The 23850-nt window shown below is 43.1% G+C and overlaps 1 protein-coding gene across 2 annotated transcripts in view; it reads right to left on the bottom strand.

Moving 5' to 3' along the window:
- Positions 1-389: 389 nt before the first annotated feature.
- clcn5b (chloride channel, voltage-sensitive 5b) overlaps positions 390-23850 on the bottom strand; it is a 60515-nt gene continuing 37054 nt past the window's right edge. For both annotated transcript variants that reach the window (XM_080451682.1, XM_080451683.1), the window contains 10 exons: positions 23738-23818; positions 22915-23149; positions 20176-20351; positions 19452-19592; positions 17492-17678; positions 9042-9184; positions 5815-5964; positions 5316-5421; positions 4462-4678; positions 390-550 (listed from right to left, as the gene is read on the bottom strand). In XM_080451682.1, coding sequence (XP_080307808.1) covers positions 460-550; positions 4462-4678; positions 5316-5421; positions 5815-5964; positions 9042-9184; positions 17492-17678; positions 19452-19592; positions 20176-20351; positions 22915-23149; positions 23738-23818 — 1527 coding nt within the window. In that variant the 3' untranslated portion in view covers positions 390-459. The remainder of the gene's footprint in view (positions 551-4461; positions 4679-5315; positions 5422-5814; positions 5965-9041; positions 9185-17491; positions 17679-19451; positions 19593-20175; positions 20352-22914; positions 23150-23737; positions 23819-23850) is intronic.

The following is a 23850-nucleotide window of genomic DNA, read 5'->3' as shown; positions in this document are numbered from 1 at the left end:
CGTTGAGACAATGCTGCCCCCCCCCCCCCGATAAGCACATGCAACCTCGGACCAAACAATAGTCCCCAACATATACCGCATCCATTCACATCAATATACTATAGATATAGAAAAAAATATAATATACTACACTTGAAGCGCCACTTGGTCACGCGATGCACAAAGAGTCTTTAGTCCATACTGTTACGTTCCTCCATGGAAATACCAGGATTGAAAAAAATAATAATAATCATAACAAATAAAAGTGCATTTTCCTCCTCTGTCCCGTCCGTCCGTCCGTCCGTCTGTCTGTCCCGTCCGTGCTGGTGGCTCTGTGTCCATCATTCTCCACCGGGTCCACGAAAGAGGAGTTGAGGGAGAGTGTGTCGGGGGGTGGGCGGGGGGGGGGTGGAGGACGACAGAGGAGAGGAGAGGAGTGGATGAGAGAGCGATGATAAGAGGGATGAGCTGGAGGGGAGCTCAGTTGAAGAGGATGGAGTCGGGATCTCTGTTGGCCATCTGTGCCATGTGTTTGAGAATGTCCTTCTTTGTAATGATTCCCAGCAGCCTCCTGAAGAGACAAACACACACACGCACACGCACACACACAGAGACAGAATGAGCACAGACCTATTTGCCATTTGGAGTGGGTTTACTTTCCACCAAACAGAATTGTGTTGCATTCTTCTGAATGCAATGACAATAAACATATCTTATCCTATACTGAATGAAAGAGGGAGAGTGAGAGTGAGAGTGAGAGAGAGAGAGAGAGAGAGAGAGAGAGAGAGAGAGCGCTTTATTTTTTACAGTACAGTATTCCTGAATTACAGGAATTACAGAATTCCTGCTTCTTGGCAATATATACTACATGTTTTACTGAAATAGAGAGAGAGAGAGCGAAGCAGCGTGGGAGAGAGGCAGAGATAGAGAGATGTGGGTGGTAAAGGAGAGAAAAAGAGAGAGGGTAATAGACAGACAGACAGAGCAAGGAAAGGAAAAAGAGATGACAGGACAATGAGTCAAGGGGGAGAGAGAGAGGGAGGGGGCGGAGCGTTGATTACTTAATAATCATCATCTATTGTTTGCTTTGTCAACAACAGAACGCATCAGTTAACAGAGAGACCTCACAGGAACGATCTGGACTCATCGCCTCTAATTAGCCACTCACTCTCTCTCTTAATTGGTGACTTTTCTTCTCCTCTAATGTGGTTCATGGACCAGACAGCAGCCCAAAGAGGGCAAGGGGGAGAGAGAAGAGCCACTGAAGACCAGAGTGTTTACACTCCCTGATGAAATGATGACGACGATGTTTAGCAGAGAGGATTCTCGCCGACATAAGAACCTTGAGCAGGTCTGGGAAAGCAGCTTTTGTTGCCATTCAAAGGAATGACGTTCTCCTCGAGGAATCACACCACGGGGGTCAAACTCGGTCGTTTACGAGGGTGCGCGGTTGTGTGCGTGTGCGTGTGTTTATTCACTTTCGCTACAAGAATCTGCAAGGCTTTCAGTCACAGGCCTACTTTTGTCCAAACTCAATGCTTTGCACAGATGTTTGTGACATGGATCATCCCTATGAATCCAACCTCCCATCTCTCTCTTGTCTCTTCAGGAGGTTCTGTGCATAAAATGTAATGTGATGCCTCTTGAACCATGACTGGTGGCCTTGTCAAGTGGTTAACGTAAAAAAGAAAAAAAATCATATCACACAAAGATTTGGCGGACCCCCTCCTGTAGTAACTCTGAGGACCCCCTGTTGAAGACCCGTGTTTTAGACCCTGGACATTATGTTCACATCTCTGTTAAGATTACCGTTGTATTTTATTATATATTTTGACCACACAAAGCAATCATGAAAAACATTTCGTGAACCCGAATATCCCGCGCACTGCTCTTGCTCAGCAGCATCAGTTTTTATTCAAATTGACAGACGTTTCGGTCCCTCTGGACCGTCATCAAGATTTTTGGCCACACAAAATTGTATATTTGTTCATAGTCGTTTGGTCTATTTTTGTAGATTGTTGTTAAACATGTAAAATGTCTTTTGCGGTACAGGCTGATGTACGACTTCATATTCTACAGATTACTTTGGTGAAAATTGCCCCTGGATGAGAACATCAGCGTGATGCCTCAAAGTGTAAATCTGCTATAATCCCTCAATATCGTCATTGCCTTATCCTCCCATGTTTTGTATTCCTCTCATCTTTCCTCTGCGGAGCCAACATGAGGGGCTGATTAGTTGACAGGGTGGAGGCTCTATGGGTCCGTATATGAGCTCATTCACGACAGTGGTCGCGTGAGAACGACAGAGGAGAGGGAAAGAGCACAGGTTATAGACAGAGAGAGAGAGAGAGCAGGTTATGACTAGACACAGAGAGAGACAGAGAGAGACAGAGAGAGAGAGAGAGAGTGTGAGTGAGTGAGTGAGTGAGTGAGTGAGTGTGTGAGTGCATAAGAGATTTCAATTAAAAAGGAGCGAACCAAGCGCTTTTGCACATTCTAAATGATAATGAATGTGAAGAAAGTGTGTGTGTCACTGACCAATAATACAATGGTATACTGTATATAAGCGATATCGTACACCCCGAAAGGGTAAAGCGGGACACGCGCGAACGTTGTCCAATAACCTCATCCGTTCCGTACATCATCCCGTTAATTAAAGCAACTACCTATGACGAGATCAATACATTCGACACGGAACATTGTTTTAGTGAGCTTCCAAGCTTCTGCTTCCTTAACAACGTGATCAGGGGCAGAATAGCGGTCCGTTATTGAGAACAATTGTCTCTATGTCTCTGTTATTTGTCATGTAAATGATGTTGTTGTGTGGTAGTTATGGTTACAATGTGGCATATTGCATGCAGAGGCCTCCATGGGGCTGTCTGATGTTGTTGATCATAAATGACATGGAATCCAGAAGACAATGGGAAAGATAGTTCTGGGTCGTTCTCACCATCCAATGGAGTCGTCGGGGAGCCACACTACAAAACTATTTATTAAATACATGTTTTGTTGTCAAGTTTGAAGTCCTTCCGTCCCTCTCTGCTTGCGGCTGCAAGTGTGTGAGGGTCATGTAAGTAAAGTAGCCTTGGGAACCAACCAACGGTTTCTGAGCCATGTGGCTCAGAAATTATTTGAATGACAATTAATCGCCAACTTAAATTTGTAATCGTGACAGCCCTACGCGCGTGGAGCCATCAACGGGTACAACGAGTACATCAGATATAACAGGAGTATTGCACAACGGGTGTGGCCGCCGTGTACAGTATTCCCCGAACTTGCATCATTCCCGACTTGCAGGCCAGAGGCCCTAGGGGCTCCGAGTAGACCCGGCGCCCCAAAGGGCGCTGGCCTGAGTTTGATTAAATCAATCAATCAAACGAAATTTCTTATTGACATAATGTTTGCTGAGATAATTTTATGATCACAGAGCAGTTTTGAAAGTGATCCCAATGCTGTTGTTGTTGGTTGTTGTTGTTTTTTTGGGGGGGGGGTTGAACTACCCACAATCCAATCTGATCCACTCAGATAGATAGGAATTAACAGTTTTGGATTCTTGGGCTCGGATGATCAGAGATCTCCGCCTACTGATATGTCTGGGGAAATATAAATCCGCTGAAAGGACGTGGAAAGGGTGAGAAAACCAGAAAACCAGCACTAACAAATAGCAGATCTACAGGCTCACAGCGCGTCGTGAGCTATTGGCAGTGGGACGTGCCAGTGGGACGTGCAATTAATTAATTCATAATTAATTTATATATAATCTTCATAATTTTTTAAAAAGTGATATGCTGTTGTTATAGCAGTGACTGAGACAACAGACTGAAAAACAATGATGTATAACTGAATGTGCATGAGCGTGCATGCGTGTCTCCGTGTCTGCGTGCCCAGTCTGCCCACCTCAAGTCACTTTTTGACCAATGCGGCCCAGACCCCAAAATGAGTTCGACAAGCCTGTTCTAGATCGTCCATTTTCAATACGCGACACAATGCGCAACCAAGTATAACTCACCTAGAGGGAGCTAATGTGTGTGTGTGTGTGTGTGTGTGTGTGTGTGACAGTTTAGTTTTAGTCATGACATTTTATTTAGTCATGGTTTTTGTCATCATAACTTAGTTTTTATTTAGTTTTCGTCAGTAGTATTAGTCGACAAATTTAACCCATTGAAACAGGGAAAGCATCTGTGTCATTTTAGATCTTGGCGTTGGCTATTCAAAAATAGTAGATATACAAGCTCACAGCGTGTCACTTTGTTTCCGCGCTGCGAGCTTGCACATCTGCTATTTCTGAACATTGTTGAAAAATCTTGAAAGAGTGAGAACTACTGATTTAGAAGGCATTTGTAGAATCGGCCTCAGATCTTAATGGGTTAACACTGGTGCGTGTGTGTGTGTGTGTGTGTGTGTGTGTGTGTGTGTGTGTGTGTGTGTGTGTGTGTGTGTGTGTGTGTGTGTGTGTGTGTGTGTGTGTGTGTGCGGACTGACCCGTTGTGTGTCACCAGACACTGCCGTAGTCCCAGCTTCCTGAAGATGTCCACGGTGATGTCCATGGGGGTGTGGTCTGTGACCGTGAAGGGGCTGAGGTCCAGGATGGAGCGCAGACGCAGGGGGGGCGGGGCGTCGTCCGCTTGCGACGGAACGTGCTCAGTGAACACCACCTGGGACGCACTGACCACGCCCTCCTGACGCTGCCTGGCATTGTCTGGAGGGAGGGACGGTTGGACGGACAGAGAGGGGAGAGAGAGAGAGGCATAGCTGAGTTAGATAATGTCATTAGTAAGTAAGTACTGTAGGTCGGAGATCGGTATCAGCCAGGAACACGGGGTCGTGAGTGAATATCCCTTAATCTTTTGTTTCCTAAATTATTAAATTAATTATTTTAAAAGATGTTAAAAAAAAATCCAGAATTCACAACTTTTCATGAGTCGAAAACAAATTCAAACAAATTGTTTGAATAAGAAGTATTGAAAATAGCAGATCTGCAAGCTCGCAACGCGGCGCGAAGCGACGCGTTGTGAGCTTGTAGATCTGCTGTTTTCACTAAGGTAGTTTGGGTGCCGGGCAAACGTCTGATTTCTCTTATGGGGTCTTGAGCTAAAAAAAAGGTTTGGGAACCACTGCACTAGACCCCCTGGGAGATGGATTGCTGAGGTGGAGCACAACACCTACCATCAGCTCCCAGTACTTAACGCACGACCACAAACCGTGCCACTCATACCGCGGCGGTTGCTGGAGCCCGGGATCGAACCCATGACCTTGTGGTCCAAAGGCGAGAGCTCTATACCGACTGAGCTACCCGGGCAGGAATGTCATCAAAAACACATTGTCATGATCTTTACCTATTGATATAAGCAGGTCTCTCCTCAATACGAAGCCCACCAGCCTCTGAGACTCCTGGGAGACCACCACAGGAAAACCACTGTAGTGGGTGCTCTCCACCAGCGACTGCAAAACAAACAAACAAAACACACATCGTGTGCATTAGTGACACATTAACAAGCCTCCACGTTTAGAAATAGACGAAGGAATTGTGATTCAAATCATCAAAAGTCAAGTCCATTTGCACAACACATTGTACACTTTGTTTCACCGCTTACGCTGATTTAATCATATTTCCTTTAGCGTTTGTTGTGTTTATTATGCTTGTGTGTGTGTGTGTGTGTGTGTGTGTGTGTGTGTGTGTGTGTGTGTGTGTGTGTGTGTGTGTGTGTGTGTGTGTGTGTGTGTGTGTGTGTGTGTGTGTGTGTGTGTGTGTGTGTGTGTGTGTGTGTGTGTGTGTGTGTGTGTGTGTGTGTGTGCGCGCGCGTGTGTTCGAGAGAGAGGGAGAATACACTGTACCTCCACCTCTCCTACAGTCATGCCATCCTGTGTGAGTACGGTCAGGGCGGGGTCCGCTCTCCTGGGCCTCATCACGTCCACGGCCAGAGAGTTGTGTGCAAACTCCTCTTTGGGCTCCAGGAACGGGTAGCCGTTCAGTCTGATGTGGGCCTGCGGAACAGAGAGGGGAAAAAAAAACACATCCAACCTCATAAACTCTTGCCCAGTGGAAAGAACTGCTGTGGCACTTAAAGACCCATTGTACGATACGTGGGCCTCCCACCAGATAAATGAGGGGAATTACATTGTTTTGTTTGTGTTATCTTGCGCTAGGAAGCATGGATGTATGGGAGAGGGTATGCAGATTTTAAAGAGCGAGGGAGGCATTAGGTATGGGAGGGAGTGAGCAGACTTTTTCAATCACAGTCATACTGTGTAACCTTTTCAATTAAATAAAGTTCTTTTTTTATATGATATTTCACGATAACCATTCAGCATAATGTGTTTTTTGACAACCTCTCTAAACACCATTAAAACTATTTGTATTTGCGAGTGTGCGCCCCCGACTCTCACACCAAAACGGCGTAGGCACTGGAAATGTTTGTGTAATTTATTTATCCATTCCATTTAAAGTTAACCCATTCACTGCCAGAGTAAATATATAAATAAATCATCCACTGCCAGCGATTTTTCGTTTTTCTTACCTTTTCAAGTAGTCACAGAATATTTATCTCCAGTATGATCAATCCCCTGATCGTTGCTAAACACGGGGGGTTTCACTTGCTTACGCGAAGAAAAAAAAATCACGCAACCCCCCGTTCGCTTGTTATAGGCCATTGAGTGTAGCACGTCTCTTCAAAAATGCAGAGTAAAAACAAGGGAGGCGAGATACAGGCGTTTTTCCAAATCGATTAACAAGGAAGTGTGGATGAAATCTTGTGATAATGTGATCTCCTGGTTCTGTGTGTGTCTGAGGATGAAATGGTCACTCATGTGTTAGCGAAGAGCGCCATCTAGTGGAAAAACAAAAAAGAATACCAAAAAAAGACATCTTTGACGGTCTGGGCTTATGATTTACAAACGTCCAAAGACGTAGTTGGCACTTGGCAGGGAATGAGTTAATAAATACAGTTTCTAACAAAGTGACGCAGCAGCGTTCCTTTTTGAGTAATACTTCCATATAGACAAACGCTGTAATGGAGCTACACAAGATGCTGTATGACTTTAAAGAGCGAGGAAGGCATGGCTATGGGCAAGGGGTGAGCAGATTTGAAAGACAAGGGTCACATAGGACGTGGACAGACGAATTAAAAAAGCAAGGGACACGCCAGTCAACAGAATCTGGGAGCAGAAGAGAAGGGAGCCTGAAGTCTTTTAGGGAGAAGCTTCAAAGTCTGGGTGGATTTTGTGCGGACATTCATGCTTTTGAATGGAGGAAAAAGAAAAACATGGAAGGCCTTTGCACTCAGTCACACACTGATCGGTAGCGTTATGTCTCAATTAAATCTTCAACAGTGCGCGTTCTTTTTCAGGCTGCGTGACCATCAGAAATATTGCCCAATGCAGCTCTAATACCCTTAATTTCTGGATATATACCAGGGGATAAATTCTGTATCTCTCTATATCCCGTCCATCCCCCCTAAGGCTGCTCTTGCTTGCATTAAAAAAAAAAAAAACGTCTGTCTCAATAAATGTAAAAACAACACTCCAGGGGAGGTAGTCTATAAAAATCTGTCTCTAACGTAAAACATGTGCCATTTACTGGAAGTGTTTATTCAACATATCTTATAGCACTTGTGTGTGTATACTTCTTGTAGCATTGGTAGGCCCGTCGGGGAACACATTTAAGGTTCCAAAACATTTTTAAAATAAAAAGGTTTGCCAAGAATGTCAGTGTCACAGTGAATTCTGCTGCCACGTTATGCAAGCCAAACAAAATGCTCTTGTGTAATATCATACGAAAATACCCCGAATTATCTGCAATTATGGAGAATAATGTTATATCAAATAAGTGTTTCATAACATTAACCTTGGAGCAACATAGTGTGTTTGGAGGCATGACAATGTGTTAGTTCACTATAAACACTTTATTCCCAGTTTAGGTTACATTGTCGAGGAGGGCATGTGTTTTTAAAGGCACAGGTGAACCCATTAGGGCCGAAAAGTACGTTTACAAAAAACATACAGGTTTTTGCCAAGAAAGCACTTCACAATGTCAAATAAGATTATCATAAATCCTTATGGAAACCTGGGAAAATGTTGATGTTAAATATCATATGATGGTACCTAAAAACTCTACAATTCTTTGAGGTTTACAGTGTTTGGAAACACTGTATTTTACTTATTTAGTGCTAATCCACACACACACACACACACACACACACACACACACACACACACACACACACACACACACACACACACACACACACACACACACACACACACACACACACACACACACACACACACACAATCGTATTTAACCCATTAAGACCTGAGGCTGATTTTAAACATGTCTTCTAAATCCTAACAGTTTTCAGAAAAACGTATGTTGCTATGTCAGTGGTGCTCAAACGTTTCCATGTCAAGGCGGACCCCCAAAATGATATGTATTTGGCCGCCGACCCCATCTCAAAATATTTTGTTCCAGGGACCCCCAGAAGCAAACATTTGAGTTAAATGTTCGCTAAGAATATATAGCAACGATTTGCACTTCAAAAATAGCAGATCTAAATGCTCATAGCGAAGCACGAGGTGATGCGCTAAGACCGGGAACGCATCCGTGTCATTTTAGATTTCTTTGGCTATCCAAAAATAGCAGATCTACAAGCTCATAGCGCCCGTGCTATGAGCTTGTAGATCTGCTATTTTAGAAAAATCATGAACATTTTTGCAAATCTCTATTTTTAAAGTGAACATTTGTAACTCAAATGTTTGCTTCTGGGGGTCCCTGGAACAAAATATTTTGAGATGGGGGTCCGCGGTCAAATACATATCATTAGGGGGGTCCGCCTTGACATGGAAACGTTTGAGCACCACTGATATAGCAACATATGTTTTCTAAAAAAAAAACAGAAGACATTTTGTAGAATAGTCCTCAGGTTTCAATGGGTTAACCATAAAGCAACAATTTCTTTTCTGACTTGTGAGGGCAAGGAAAAATTTCTATTTCTATAATGTACCCAAGTATACAGTAGTAACACAAGCACAGACACACACACACACGCACACAGAGTCAGACTCACCTCATAGATGCCTTCTCTTCCAAAGGCATCAGCCACCCACTTGCTGGTCATGGTTGCGGCCATGAGAGGCACGATGTACTCCAGACCACCCGTCAGCTCAAACATGATTACCACCAGTGACACCGTCATACGAGTCACCCCACCTGCGGAGGAAGGAGTTTGAAAACTCAATTAGCTTAAATGCCCCCGGAGCAAGGCACTCAAGAATCCTGAAGAAGAACTCCCAAAGACAGTGATGACACCATCATGAGTCACATCCCCCCACAACTTGAGACAGATGAGGAGCGATGAGAATAGAACCCAAACATTGTGCCCTTGAGCAAAGCCCAAGGGCACGAAAACAAATCACTGATCGACACCGTGAGACATCGTGAATTCAATGACGTTTCATTAACAAGGAAGGCACCATGATAAACATTTGATGACTATTTGCCTTGCCATCAGACTCCACCTTGTGAGAGAGGATTAGGGGTTTAACACATTGATTGCCAGAATTATTTCAGATTTTTTGCATTTTCATGCCAGGGTTTTTACATTGAAAAAAAAGACATGGGTGTGTGTGTGTGTGTGTGTGTGTGTGTGTGTGTGTGTGTGTGTGTGTGTGTGTGTGTGTGTGTGTGTGTGTGTGTGTGTGTGTGTGTCTGTCAGTGGTGGAAAAAGTACTCAAATGTTTTACTTAAGTAAAAGTATCAATACTGCAATGTAGAAGTACTCTGTTACATGTAAAAGTCCGGAATTCAAAATTTACTTGAGTAAAAGTACAAAAGTATTGGTATGAAAATGTACTTAAAGTACCAAAAGTAGAAAGTACTCATTATGCAGAAGGTCCCATTTCACAAGTTTTCAAATGTACGAAAGTCCTTTGAAAATAGCAGATCTACAAGCTCACAATGCGTCACTGCGACGCGTTGTGAGCTTGTAGATCTGCTATTTTCAAATTCCCTAGGTATATATAGTCCTGAAGTGGTTTTGTAATAATAATACAAAATCTACAAAGTAACTAGTAACTAAGGTTTTCAAATAATTGTAGTGGAGTAAAAGTACAATATTTGCCTCTGAGATGTAGTGGAGTAGAAGTAAAAGTATTGGAAATCGGAAATACTCAAGTAAAGTACAAATACTTCAAAATTGTACTTAAGTACAGTGCTTGATTACATGTAGTTAGTTACTTTCCACCACTGGTGTGTGTGTATGTGTATGAGAGAGAGAAACTGAGACCCACAGCAAATAATATAAGAACAGTGCATACACGTTAACTATACATGTGTTCCCGGATCGCACCTGGACTCATTTCCACTTTGCAAAGTGAAAAGACATAACACATAAAAACACATAACACCTAGGATGTACTTGGCCCAACCCTGTCCACTAAGTAGGGGGTACATGTCTGCTCAATGGCAGCACAGCATTAGCTGTGGGGGGAGGAAATAATCTCACATTTTCTTCCCTGTACTTTCCTCTGCACCTGGTATCAGACGTGAACTGCTGACCCTTCTGGTCACACAAGCACACTTCTTACAACCAGTGGTGGAAAAAGTAAAAAAAAAAAAAAAATATCAATACTGCAATGTAGAAATACGCTGTTACAAGTAAATGTCAGGTAATACAAATTTACTTGAGTAAAAGTACAAAAGTAAAAGTATTCGTACATGCAGAATGCAGAATATCTTTTGAAAATAGCAGATCTACAAGCTCACAATGCGTCGCGATGAGACGTGTTATGAGCTTGTAGATCTGCTATTTTCAAATAGCCAAAGTTTAAATAGGGCTGAAGTGGTTAATGCATGATTTGTAATAATAATTCAAATCTATAAAATAACTAGTAACTAACGTTTTCCAATAATTGTAGTGGAGTAAAAGTACAATATTTGCCTCTGAGATGTAGTGGAGTAGAAGTAAAAGTACTGAAAATTGGAAACACTCCAGTAAAGTAGAAATTCCTCAAAAGTGCACTTAAGTACAGAGCTTGAGTACATCTACTTAGTTACTTTACACCACTGCCTACGACCATTATGCACGTTGTTGTGTGATGTGATTGGCTCGGCTGGAGGACCGTTGGGGAGAGTTCCCACCTCCTGAGTTTGATTTGGGTTTATTTTCTGAACAGTAAATTCAATCTCCTTCGTGGACGCGGTTCAAAAATACTTGATTCATTCACCACGTCTGCAGTTTGTCAGCCGTCTCTTTCAGCCACACTGTATAAATCTGTTTCAGATGATGGATGCCTCCGAACGTCTCAATTAAGCAAAAATGATACACCATGCATTGTGGTAGTGTGCTTTGAATAGGCAGAAGTGGATGGGTGAAATTTCATCTGATGTGGTTTCATGTATTTTCTTTTAATCAATTATCCCCTTTTTATGCCTGTTACTTTTGCTTTATTTGGAGCAGTGGTTCTCAGACGTTTTGTGGCACACCAATGGGCAAGTCAAAATCTTTTGCTACGAATACAGGGGTGTATTCATAGCAAAAAAATTGCAGATCTACAAGCTCACAACCTGATGCGATGCCTCGTGAGCTTATATTTCAGTTTCGCTCTTTGAAATTTTGTGTGGGGTAAATAAATGTAGTTATTTAAAATGTATGCTGGATATGGATAAAATATATTTGTTTTGGGCATAGAAGTTGCCTGTGTTGGGAAATGAGACACAAAGTACTGATAACTGATACATTTTTGTATAGTTGTATCATCATTTTACGTCTAAAGACTCCCGTCCAGGACAGGCTTCAGACGCGCCTCTTCGGGAGACTTGGATCAGAGCTGAACCCATATGATTTGGCGTTAGGAACCCGTAGCGCCCTTGCTGACATCGACCCCAGGCAGGGTTCGAACCTACAACCATCCGCACTCAAGGCGTGTGCCCTAACCGCCACACTAGGGCGGCCCCTCTTTTGTATAGTTGTATAATATATAGTAATAATAATAATAATAATGTGGGCCTGTCACATAATCCCACACACACCTTGAATTGTCTCACGACACCATTTGGGAACCACTGAATCCACCCAGAATCAAACCGGGGCTGTTGCAACTACGTGGTCGACACACTCTACCGTCTGCTTCAGTAGTAGTTGTTCTCAAACTTTTTCGTGCCAAGGACCCCAAAAATGTATATATATTTGGCCGCTCGCTGCGAGCTTCTATATCTGCTATTTTTGAATAGCAAACGTTTAAAATATGGATAAGGGGGGTTCAAATGATTGTGATGCTGTATTAAAAAGAAATTGCTGGGGACCCCCCGGAACCCCCTCAAGGACCCCCACTTTGAGAACCACTGCGCAACAACAGTACCCAGCGACCTAGGAATTTAACTGTTGCCCTCATAATGTGCCCCATAATACTTTACGAGAGCGTCGGCCAAATGGCTCGAATTTTAAATTCAACACTCACACTCACTCACTCAATCATTTTGGGTCGTCTAAACATATAATTAATCTTCAAAACATCACTTACTGTGTGGTCAGAACACATTTTTGAAAACTTTGGACATGTTTTCAATTTATTTCCAAAACGTATTATTTATCTTCAAATATGAGAACCTCCAGCTGAGGTCGGACAGTAGGACTCCGCGGAGTCTCCTCCTGCCTTTGTTGTGGCCCCGCTGCCCTGCACCGACGCTACAACTCGTCCCATATGGCTCCGCTTTTGCGGCGGACATTCTTTTTCTCGAGAACGCGTACGGCTTAATACAGTCAGACGGTTTCGACTGATGCCATGGTATATCAGTTCGGGAAGAAAACGTATCATTATCCCATATCCAGTTTGATATTCGTCTTTTTATTATAACCTTATTGCTCGGGGGTTTGCTAGGAAACATCATGTGACCCCGTTAGCATCGGAAAACAATTGTTAGTGACTGGAGTTGGCAGCTTTTCATGCTAGCTATCGCCGAGTAATGATAAACGACATCCACATGGCCACAGAAGCATATTGCTACAATAAAAAAAAATATTGCCGAGACCACATATTGTAGACTGTTGGTTTCAGCTTGGTTTATTTTCCTTTCTACTCTCCCTGAGAATGATCCCAGAGCATATCCTCTTAGGGTGAACCACTTTAAACCTATATACTTTGCTGTACATCAAATAGCGAAAATAGCCAACCTACAAGCTCACGACGTGTCGCGTTGCAATGCGCTGTGAGCTTTGTAGATCTGCGATCTTCACCAAATGTTATGCTACTATTATGGCTGAATGTTCGCAATTGTGACATGCCCGGAATTATAGGGACGCAAGGGCTTGTGTGGTTGAGCTACAGTAGAAGCTATGTAGAGTATAGCGCACCCACCACCACCGCACGAACCAGCATCCCCCCTTTGCTCCAAAAATACCTCCAATCACATCTGTTCTTCATACAGTACATCACACACCAACAGCATAGCACAGTGGTTCTCAACCTATTCAGGCCATGAACCCCCAAAAAAACCATTTTTTAACTAAACTCACATTTGAACTGGGGACCCCCCACCCTGACAAGCACTTGGAATTGTAGGAGTTGAGGCATTTGATTTAGTTTGACTCGGTTCCACAGCTAAATATTGTGAAAATAGCCGATCTACAAGCTACAAATGTTTGACCAGTTTTTATTGTATAGTTTGTCGATTACTTTTGATGCAGTAATTGTCTTTTTTGTTTTCTTTAGGTATTAAAACGTTTTTAAAAGTCCTTAAATTATCACTAAATTGTCACCCCGGGGGGGTCCCGACCCATGGGTTGAGAACCACTGGAACAGCACACCATCCATCCAACCATCTTCTGTTCTGTTCTGCGTTTACTCTCCGACTATGACAAAGGCACTGGGAAGGCAGAACTGACCACTGCTACAGTCCAATACAATATTATTACACCGAGCTTGGCCAGTTCTCAACACATCTGGAAAACTCTTTATTTGTCCACTTTTAACCTTAATAATCTAATAAAACATCACAGATGAAGCCATTAAAAGTTTGTTTGAGCCGCGACTCCCTTATCATTTCCACTGCACACAGCCAGAAATTCCCCCTGACACGGCACTGTCTTTATTTATTTAGTAACAATAAATAACAATCCAAGTCTCTGGATTCTTTCACCCCTTCTTCGCTCCAGAATCACGTGCCAAACATTTCCCCCCCTTTTTTCGGTGCAACAGAATATAGTTGACAAACAGCATTAAAATTTTGATTTGGGTAAAGTGAAAAACGGGCGTCGGTGTTCCGTGCACGCTGCATGCTGATGGTCGATGGCTGTGTGCAAATACAGATCAATTGCTCCAGGCACTGAGGAGAACCGGGCAGAATAGATTTTGTGGACGCACGCACACACAGAGCCACAGAGCTTTGTAGAATTATGGGATGATATAGTGCAGGCTAGCACAGCCATTTTCCAACACCTGACTTTCATCATTCAATATTTCTGAAACATCGAAGGCCAAGTGTAGATCATTTTCAGCCATGGACATAAACCATCTTTATCCTTCTAAAAAGAACCATAACGTAACCAAATCGTTTGTTACCCCACTCGCTGGGGAAAGGGGAATGTTTTTGTCGCCCTGTCACTTTTGTTACAAACTTTTACGGGAAAACGGCTGCACGAAATGACTTGAAACTTTTAACAGAGGCTGGTTATTGCACGATTTACCAGATTACATTTCGGCGGTGATTGGGTCATGGTCAAAGGTCACGAAATAGGTCAAAATTGTTTTCCTAGCCATTACTTAGTCAAACAATCCAATTTACATGTAACTAAGAACCAAACGAGTCTGATCCACCTGGCCACCCAGGAGAAGAGCTGGAGCTTTATTCTGTTTAAAACAGGGGCGGGATTTGTTGTTACTGGCAGGGTTTAAAGGTAGGGTAAATGACATTTTTGGTTAAAACAAAAAGTATTTTGTTAAAAGGGCTAAAGCACTATATTCTGATAGTAATCATTGCAATAGTGTGTTTGTTCAGTAACAGGGGTCTCCCCGTCTCTCCGGCTCTTTTATAAACAGAAAACAGAAAAGGTGGGTGGCCAAATTTCAGCCAATCAGGAGAGATTACCCATTTATCAGCTTCAATGTTATTGCGTTCCAGTTCCAATTTGTTCTGCTTATTTCTTTGTGTCATCACTTCTAATTACAATTGTTTAGCCTTTACCCTGTGTGGAGTTCTCTCTCCTGATTGGATAAAATTGTTATCCCGACCTGAAAAAGCATTTTTTTGAAAGTCCGGAGAGACAGGGAGACTGCTTATCCCTGCTTCAGAGTTTGAGAACCACTGCGCTAAGGTGCTGCCCGTTGGGGATCTCTAAGGATCTTCTTATATGGGCATAAAAGGGAACAGGCGTGACAGACAGACAAACGGATTTGAGGATTTATTGATCGATACCAAGACCGGTACCCTTCTGACACCGACCTACTCACTACACACAAGTTGGGAACCGTGTAAATCGGGAACAATGCAAGCTATGTGTCAGCGCCAACGAGTCACGATGCAACATGTTGTGCGCTTGTAGATCAGCAGTTTTTTTCCGCCTGTCGTACGACGTAGTATATAGAGTTTAAACCAGAGGTCTTCAACAGGGGGTCCAGGACCCCTAAGGGTTCCTCAGAGTTACTACAGGGGGGCCACCAAATCTTTATGTGATAGGAACCTATTTTTGCCAGACCCAAGGGGTCGGCCTACAGGAGGCTTTGTCGGTTGGTCGGTCGGTCGGTCGGTCTGTCCCTCTTTTCCTCTGCACACACGTCATGCGAAGTCCGGCCATTCAGATTTCAACCACTAGGGGTCTGGCAGTGCTCCGAGGAGCACTTTTTCTAGTTTTTGCCAGACCCAAGGGGTCGGGCTTACATGAGGCTTTGTACCCGTTTCGTCCATACATGGGCATGGTCACTTTGTCCTCCGGCCCCAGCCAAAAAAAAGTCTGTCACTTTGTCCTCCGGCCCCAGCCAAAAAAAATTCTGTCCCCCAAAAAAGTCTGTCCATACATGGGCATAGAAGGGACACACGTCGTGCAAAGCACGACGTGTGTCCCAGCCATAAAAGTCTGTCCCCCTTTCGTCCATACATGGGCATAGACACAGGCTGACACGTCATGTGAAGTCTGGGTCTGGCAGAACCAGGTCTCCTGGTCTTGTTTTACATTGACACCCTAGCATCCCCATTCTGAGGGGAAAATAGCTGAAAGATCTACAAGCTCGCAACGCCTCGCACAGACCAAGTACAGAGTGAAAGGTCAAGTTTACTAAGCATTGACGGTTTAAGTGGATAGATGTCTGAAAACACATTAACATGAATCCAACAGTGATGTCATGCCTACACACAATTGTCAAGGCTACACACAATTTTATACAGCATGTGGGGGGGGGGGGGGGCTGCTTCCTCTCTCTCTCAGCTAAGGGGTCCTTGGCCTGAAAAACGTTGAAGACGATTTTTTTCCTAACAAATTAATCCCTGGATACAGACACCATTTGTACACCACATGTCAGAGCCGTCACAAGTTTCTCTGGTAGACGTCTGCTTTTGGAAGGAAACGGATCTTCAAACGACTCCACTGACTTGTGATGTCCACTTTTAATGAAGACATCCACTGGTCTGTTCTGAGATCACAGTCTCTCTGATCTACGTATTAGTGGAATGTGTCCTGGGGGGCTTATTTTGTTGTCATGGTGTCATGGGACAACTGGGTGTGTATGTTTTATGTTGTCTGCATTTCATTGTCACTGAGAAGGCAATGGTGAACGCTCACATCTGTGGTCAATAGATTCTAGACTATTCCACCCCTGTCAACTGAGAGGGATCAAAATTAATTTATACTTTTGTCGCAAGGCACTTTCATCTCATCAGAAATTGTGAATTTCCGACTGATTTTGTTTGACAAAAATGATACAGGGTTGGGTGGCAACATATACGATGCGACAATGGAGGGCTTGTCTGAGGACGACCTAAAGAGATATAAATGATCCATTACCTCGACAATGTAGCTCGTCTGGTGAGCAATATGATTCTTTACAGCGTGGCTCTGCGAGGGGCTAGCTGTCTATGACAGGGTCTGTGTTAGAGATCTTCACGGGCCAAAAGTATTTGCATCAAAATGTACTTAAATTTCAAGTTTTCAAATGTATAAAGATCTTTTGAAAATACCAGATCTACAAGCTCACAATGCGTCACGATGCGACGCATTGTGAGCTTGTAGATCGGCTATTTCCAAATGGCCGAAATGTATATAGGGCTGAAGTGGTTCATGTATGTTTAGTAATAATAATCAAAATCTACAAAGTAACTAGTAACTAAAGTTTTAAAATAATTGTAGTGGAGTAAAAGTACAATATTTGACTCTGAGATGTAGTGGAGCAGAAGTAAAAGTGTTGGAAATTGGAAATACTCTAGTAAAGTAAAAAAGACCTCAAAATTGTACTTAAGTAGAGTGAATGAGTAAATGTTACTTTACAACCACTACAACAGTGCGAGCAGCCTGGTTCATCAGAGCCTCACCTAGACACGCTGCAGCTCCCACCATGGCGTAGAGCCCCGGGGTGATGCAGTCTGCGCCCGGCGAACACCACCCTCTGAAGATGAGCCAGTCGTGGTTGTAGTACGCCAGCTGCTCCATGCCCACGCCCAGCAGCCTGCCCGCGATGGCTCCCACCGCCATGCTGGGGATAAACAGACCCGACGGGACCTAGGAGGATGGATGGATGCAAGAAGAGACTAATGGTAACTTTGAAGGATTAACTTTTGTAATGCCGTTTTCTTTGTTTTCTTTTTTTAAATTTCAAAATTAAATTTGAAATTAAATTTCTGATCTGCAATTTTTTTCTATCTTCATTTCTTTACAAATACATATCAATGTTGTTGTTTGGTTGCTATATCAGTGGTGTTCCAACTCAAATTCAAAATTGTATGTATTTGGCTACAGACCACATCAAAATATTTTGTTCCAGGGACCCCCAGAAGCAAATATTGGAGTTAAAAATGTTCACTTTAAAAATATATATATATTCAAAGATTTGCACAAATTGAGAAGATTTTTTCAAAAATAGCAGATCTACAAGCTCATAGCGCGGCACTCGCTATGAGCAGATGCGTTCCCGGTCTTAAATGGATTAACCAGAAATGTTTATGGAATAACTTCTGTATAGCGCTTTTTTCAACTGAAAGATTTACAAAGTGCTTCACACACATGAAGATACATGGTACAGGCATCACGACTAAGTGAGTGTGGCAGTATGATTAAGACGCTAAACAAAACGGAAAGAAAAACCTACACGCCTATCTGTCCGATCCCATCTCCTTCATAACAGCGGCTTCCACCACCACTGATTTAAGTCGAGAAGATTTACCGCTGTGCATTCCAACAAATCTCTCAAGGTGCTTAGCGTGCCAAACGTCACGTACGTTTAATGTGTGTGTGTGTGTGTGTGTGTGTGTGTGTGTGTGTGTGTGTGTGTGTGTGTGTGTGTGTGTGTGTGTGTGTGTGTGTGTGTGTGTTGAGAAATAGACATTGTTTTTTATGGTTAAGAACAACAACTGAAGAGGTGAAGGACTTGCACACCACAAATTAGCAGTGTTTCTTTTCTCCACTATTCTGTTTAAAAATGCTGTGCTAAAATTGGTACGTCCTCACAAGTATAGTAATACCAATGCGTGTGCGCACGTGCACATGTGTGTGTGATAGTAAGAGCCAAAGGGAGTCGTCTCCCCCGGATAACCTCAAAGCAGTAATGTTTTAACACTGACACATGCAGTTAAGACATCATCCCTCGCAACATCTTTCTTCCCCTGCAAAGCATTAACCCATTAAGACCGGGAACGCATCCGTGTCATTTTTTTGATTTCTTCGGCTATTCAAAAATAGCAGATATACAAGGAGCTTGTAGATCTGCTATTTTTTGAAAAATCTTGAAAGTTTGTGCAAATCTTTTAATATACCGGTATATATATTTTAAAGCGAACATCTTTGCTTCTGGGGGTCCCTGGAACAAGATGTTTTGAGATGGGGGTCCGTGGCCAAATACATATCATTTTGGGGTCTTTGACATGAAAAAAAGTTTGAGAACCACTGATGTAGCAACATAGTTTTTTTTCTAAAAACTGTTAGGATTTAGAAGACATTTTGTAGAATTGGCCTCAGGTCTTAATGGGTTAAATGATGCTGGATCAGGGCTGCGAGCATAAAGTAATTCCTCCTGATTGATGTGCTGTGGTATGTGCCGAGATGGGTATGCATATGTGTGAGAGCGAACCGGAACCAGCGTGAGTGAGTGTGTGAGTGTGTGAGGGAGACATTATGTGAAGTGTGTGTGTGTGTGTGTGTGTGTGTGTGTGTGTGTGTGTGTGTGTGTGTGTGTGTGTGTGTGTGTGTGTGTGTGTGTGTGTGTGTGTGTGTGTACATGCACACCATCAAACAGTGCATGAGAGAACAAAACACACACACCACCCACAGGGACCGTACCTTCATGCCAAAGGTCACCACAGTGACCATCATCTTAAACAGCAGTGCCAGGGACAGCTGCCACAGAGCTGTGTAGAGACCTTGACCTGCTGGTCTGTCTGCCAGTGTGTTGCCCACACCTGTCTCTGATAGGTTAGCAGGCTGAGAGAGAGAGAGAGAGACACACACACACACACACACACAGACACAGAGAGACAGACAGAGCGAGGGGGGTATAGAGGGTAGGGAGGGGAAGATACAAAATATATTTAAAAATGACATGAAACGAAAATTATGACACGATAATCATGACACGAAATTAAATCAACGCTAATTATGTCAAGTTACACACTCACTCACACGCACTTTACTGTACTGTAAGCATGTAATTGTGATTTCGGCCCATGCGCTGTGTGAGCAACTCAATGCAAGTGGATGGGAGGGGATTTCGGGTGCCCTCTCTATTATTTTTAACTCTATGACATGTACACACATGTACACACATGTAACCCCCCCCCCCCCCCCCCAGGACCCCCAGTTATAGGTATGCATTTGGCCCCAGACCACATAACTCGGGAGAGAGTACAAATGGAACCAAATACGGTCCACTCTCAGAGTTACAGACCTGGTTCCTAACTATCAATAATTTAGCTGGGGACCCCCTGGAACTCCCTCAAGGATACCTGGGGGTCCCCACTTTGAGAACCACTGCACCACACACACACACACACACACACACACCTACCTGTTTGTATCCACAGAGCTGTGAGGAGTCGAGCAGAGAGCAGTCGTTGAACAGCTCAGATATGAGCTCGGCTCCGCTCATCCTGGTGTAGCTGTTAGGAAAGGACACCAGGGCTGTGAAGCCAGCCACCACCAACACCTCCACGATGGGGTAGTGACCCAGACGAGTGGTCTTACCTGAAGGGAAGCAAGAGGGCATTTATTTGTCACTCACTCATGAAGGTACAGTACAAGCAGCAAAGGTTTAGCGTGACACGACAAGACTGTGATAATAACAAGACAATATCGATGCTGTTGGGCAGAAACCTGACTTTTTGTGTTTTTTCATAAATGAATGCCCTACGTGATTGTACTACAGCATCACACAAAAGTATATATTTTTGACACTTCCGAATTTGAATCCTGAAAAGTCGCAGTTTTGGACATAAGGTTTCCACCCGACAGAGACGATATACAACAAGATAATGATAATATTAGATAACATATCGTTGCTGTGGGGTGGAAACCTTTGTTATTATTATTAAATAACAATTTAAAATGGTGAAAATAGCAGAAAATGCTATTTTCACTACTTTTGTGTGACACTCTTCTATGAGGAAGTAGGGCGTTAATTTACGAAAAAAAACATAAAGAGTTGAAATATGGAGAGGTTGGAGAGGTTTCTGCCCAACAGCTACAACAAGAGAGCGAGAGAGTCTGGGAAAGGGAGAGATGAAGCGAGGGGGAGGATAATGAGAAAGAGGACAAGCAGAGAGAGAGAGAGAGAGAGAGATTAAAAGCTGGTATCCATCTGCTACCAATGAGAAAGCAAAAGGTAAATGTTGGGTGGGATCACACGTGCGTGCGTGTGTGCGCGTGTGTGTGTGTGTGTGTGTGTGTGTGTGTGTGTGTGTGTGTGTGTGTGTGTGTGTGTGTGTGTGTGTGTGTGGGTGGGTGTGGTCGCGCGTGAAATAGAGCCGAGGACAATGTGCAGAAACGATCGTCATGTCATTCCTCATCACGGCGTTCACGTCACCGCTCAGAACGCCGCACAATGACAAGTTAACGAATAACAATCTCGTCACCGCGCCCAGTCTGTAAACGGTCGACTTGTACTGTGTGTTCCTTTCCCCCTTTCCCCAGTAAATGTCTTCTCTCCACGCCACACATTATTTGTTCATTTTAATATCTAGTGCTGTAATTATCCAATATTACCGGGGTTAGTATTTCATGTAATACATTAATGTTGTCGGCCTGTGGCCTGTGCGTGGTTTTGTAAGCCTGATTGCTGTTGACAGAACATATCATAGGAACGGGTCTGCGTTACAGCTGCTGGTCTGTGTCAAACACTGTCTTTATTCATTATAATTTAACCCGTTAAGACCTGGAACGCATCTGTGTCGTTTTTTGATTTGAGCTAAAAAGCACTATTTTACACTTTCTGCTATTCCACTTTCTGCTGTTCAAAAATAGCAGATATACAAGGTCATAGCGTGGCACCGAGTGCCGCGCTACAAGCTTGTAGATCTGCAAAAAAAAATTATCGTGAAAATGTGTGGAAATCTTTGAATATATATTGTTTTAAAGTGAACATTTTTTAACTCAAATCTTCTGGGGGTCCCTGGAAAAAAGATTTTTGAGATGGGGGTCGGCGGCCAAATGCATATAATTTTGACATGAATCAGTTTAAGCACCACTGATATAGAAACATGTGTTTTTCAGAATACTGTTGGGATTTAGAAGACATTTGTAGAAAAACGTTCAGGTCTTAATGGGTTAATTATGTAAACTTCATGAAGCCCGGTCAGCTCTGCTGGGATAAAACACTCCATTTTTTAGAGAGGGAGACACAGAGATTCAGAGACAAGAGATTCAGAGAAAGAGAGATCTAGCCAACAGCGGCAAATAAAAGCACAGTAGACTAGACTCAGATAAAGTGAGAGAACTACACAATGGAGGATGACTAGAAAGGGAAAGGAAGAGAGAGAGAATAGACAGAAAGACCAGAGGGAGAAAGATGAGAGAATATACAGAGACAAGAAACAGATATCGCTCTCGCTCTCTTTCTTACTATATTAAATTAAATTGTTAGTGATTTCTTTTCTTAGGTATGTTGTCTCTATTCTCATTTTGGTACAACAAATAACTTGTGCTTACAAACTATTGAATTAGTAAAAAAAAAAAATATATATATATATATTTATTTTTACCTGAAAGCGCCCGAAAGCGTTGGGTCGGGTAGAGTTCGGGCAGAATTTGAGAACTCTAATTGTCCTAACTACACACTCGAAAGATGAGCACTGAGGAAGTGTTCATTTAACAGAGAGTGTGCAAATGGACTCAAACGAGTCATTTCATTGGGTAAATTAGAAAAATGAACACTGAATTTGCTGTGCAACAAATCATGTAGACCAGTGGTTCTCAAAGTGGGGTCCAGGGACCCTCAGGGTTCCTTGAAGGGCTTTAAAATGGACCCTTACAGGTTTGTAACTCATAGAGTATACAAATGGTACCAAATGGACCCTTACAGGTTTGTAACTGAGTGTACAAAATGGAACCAAATGGACCCTTACAGGTTTGTTGCTCTGAGAGTGTACAAATGGTACCAAATGGACCCTTACAGGTTTGTTGCTCAGAGTGTACAAATGAAACCAAATGGAGGTCCATTTGGTTCCATTTGTACACTCTCAGAGTTATGAGGGTCCTTTAAACGTTTGAGAACCACTGATGTAGACATTGTAATCCATCTCTCTGCACTCACGCCTCCTGCACCAGGCGATGTTGGCCTTGATGAACAGCGCCCCCCAGAGGCCACCGAATATGCCCAGCAGGATGAACGGCGCCAGCTCCAGGAGGTGCCAGGGAGCGTGGAACTCCACGTAGAAAAGCACCAGGCGGCTGTTGCCGAACGGGTTGATGGAGCGCAGGGTGAAGGCCGCCACCAGGGCGGCGAAGAAGGAGCGCCACAGCGTCTTCAGAGGGAAGTAGTAGCTCACCTGAGAGAGAGAGAGAGAGACATAGTCACAGAGAGAGAGAAATAAAGAGAGATATAGAGAAAGAGAGAGTAGGGTTACATCAATCGGGGAAGTCTAAAGTCAAGAAATAATATCATACAGATGCTTGTTGATATATAATAATTCTCTACGTTTTTCCATTTTCTAGATACATTCTAACATTAGGGGGTATAAAACCATCAGTGTGTGTGTGTGTGTGTGTGTGTGTGTGTGTGTGTGTGTGTGTGTGTGTGTGTGTGTGTGTGTGTGTACACAGAGTGAAGTGTCTAAATGTACATTTCCCCTTTTGTCGTTATTTGTCCGTTTTATTATTTTAGCATTACTTACATTTCACTGTACTTCACTGTACTTTTTCTTAAAGTGTGAGGTAACGGCTATACAGTGTGTTTTGAACCCATTCAATTTGGTTCACAAATTACTTCGTTTCGTTCCAACTTCTCTCTCAGAAGCTGACATGATGACATGTTCCCTGATGTCTTTTCGTGTACAAAAATGTACTACATAAATACTCAAGTTGAGTTTCATTTGAAACCAAAGGGAAGCTAAAGCTAGCAACAGCGTCAGTAGTACCTCCTCCAGGCTGAAGAGAACTCCTCCTATTGGTGCTCCAAAGGCCACGGACACACCCACCGCTGCTGCTGCTGATAGAACCTATGACATCACCAAATACCAAACAATCAAAT

Source organism: Gymnoscopelus braueri (assembly GCF_963280865.1).
Source record: "Gymnoscopelus braueri genome assembly, chromosome: 15".
In the NCBI taxonomy this organism is placed as follows: Eukaryota; Metazoa; Chordata; class Actinopteri; order Myctophiformes; family Myctophidae; genus Gymnoscopelus; species Gymnoscopelus braueri.
Note: the sequence above shows the minus strand (reverse complement) of the source record. Positions and strands in the feature narration are given on the sequence as shown.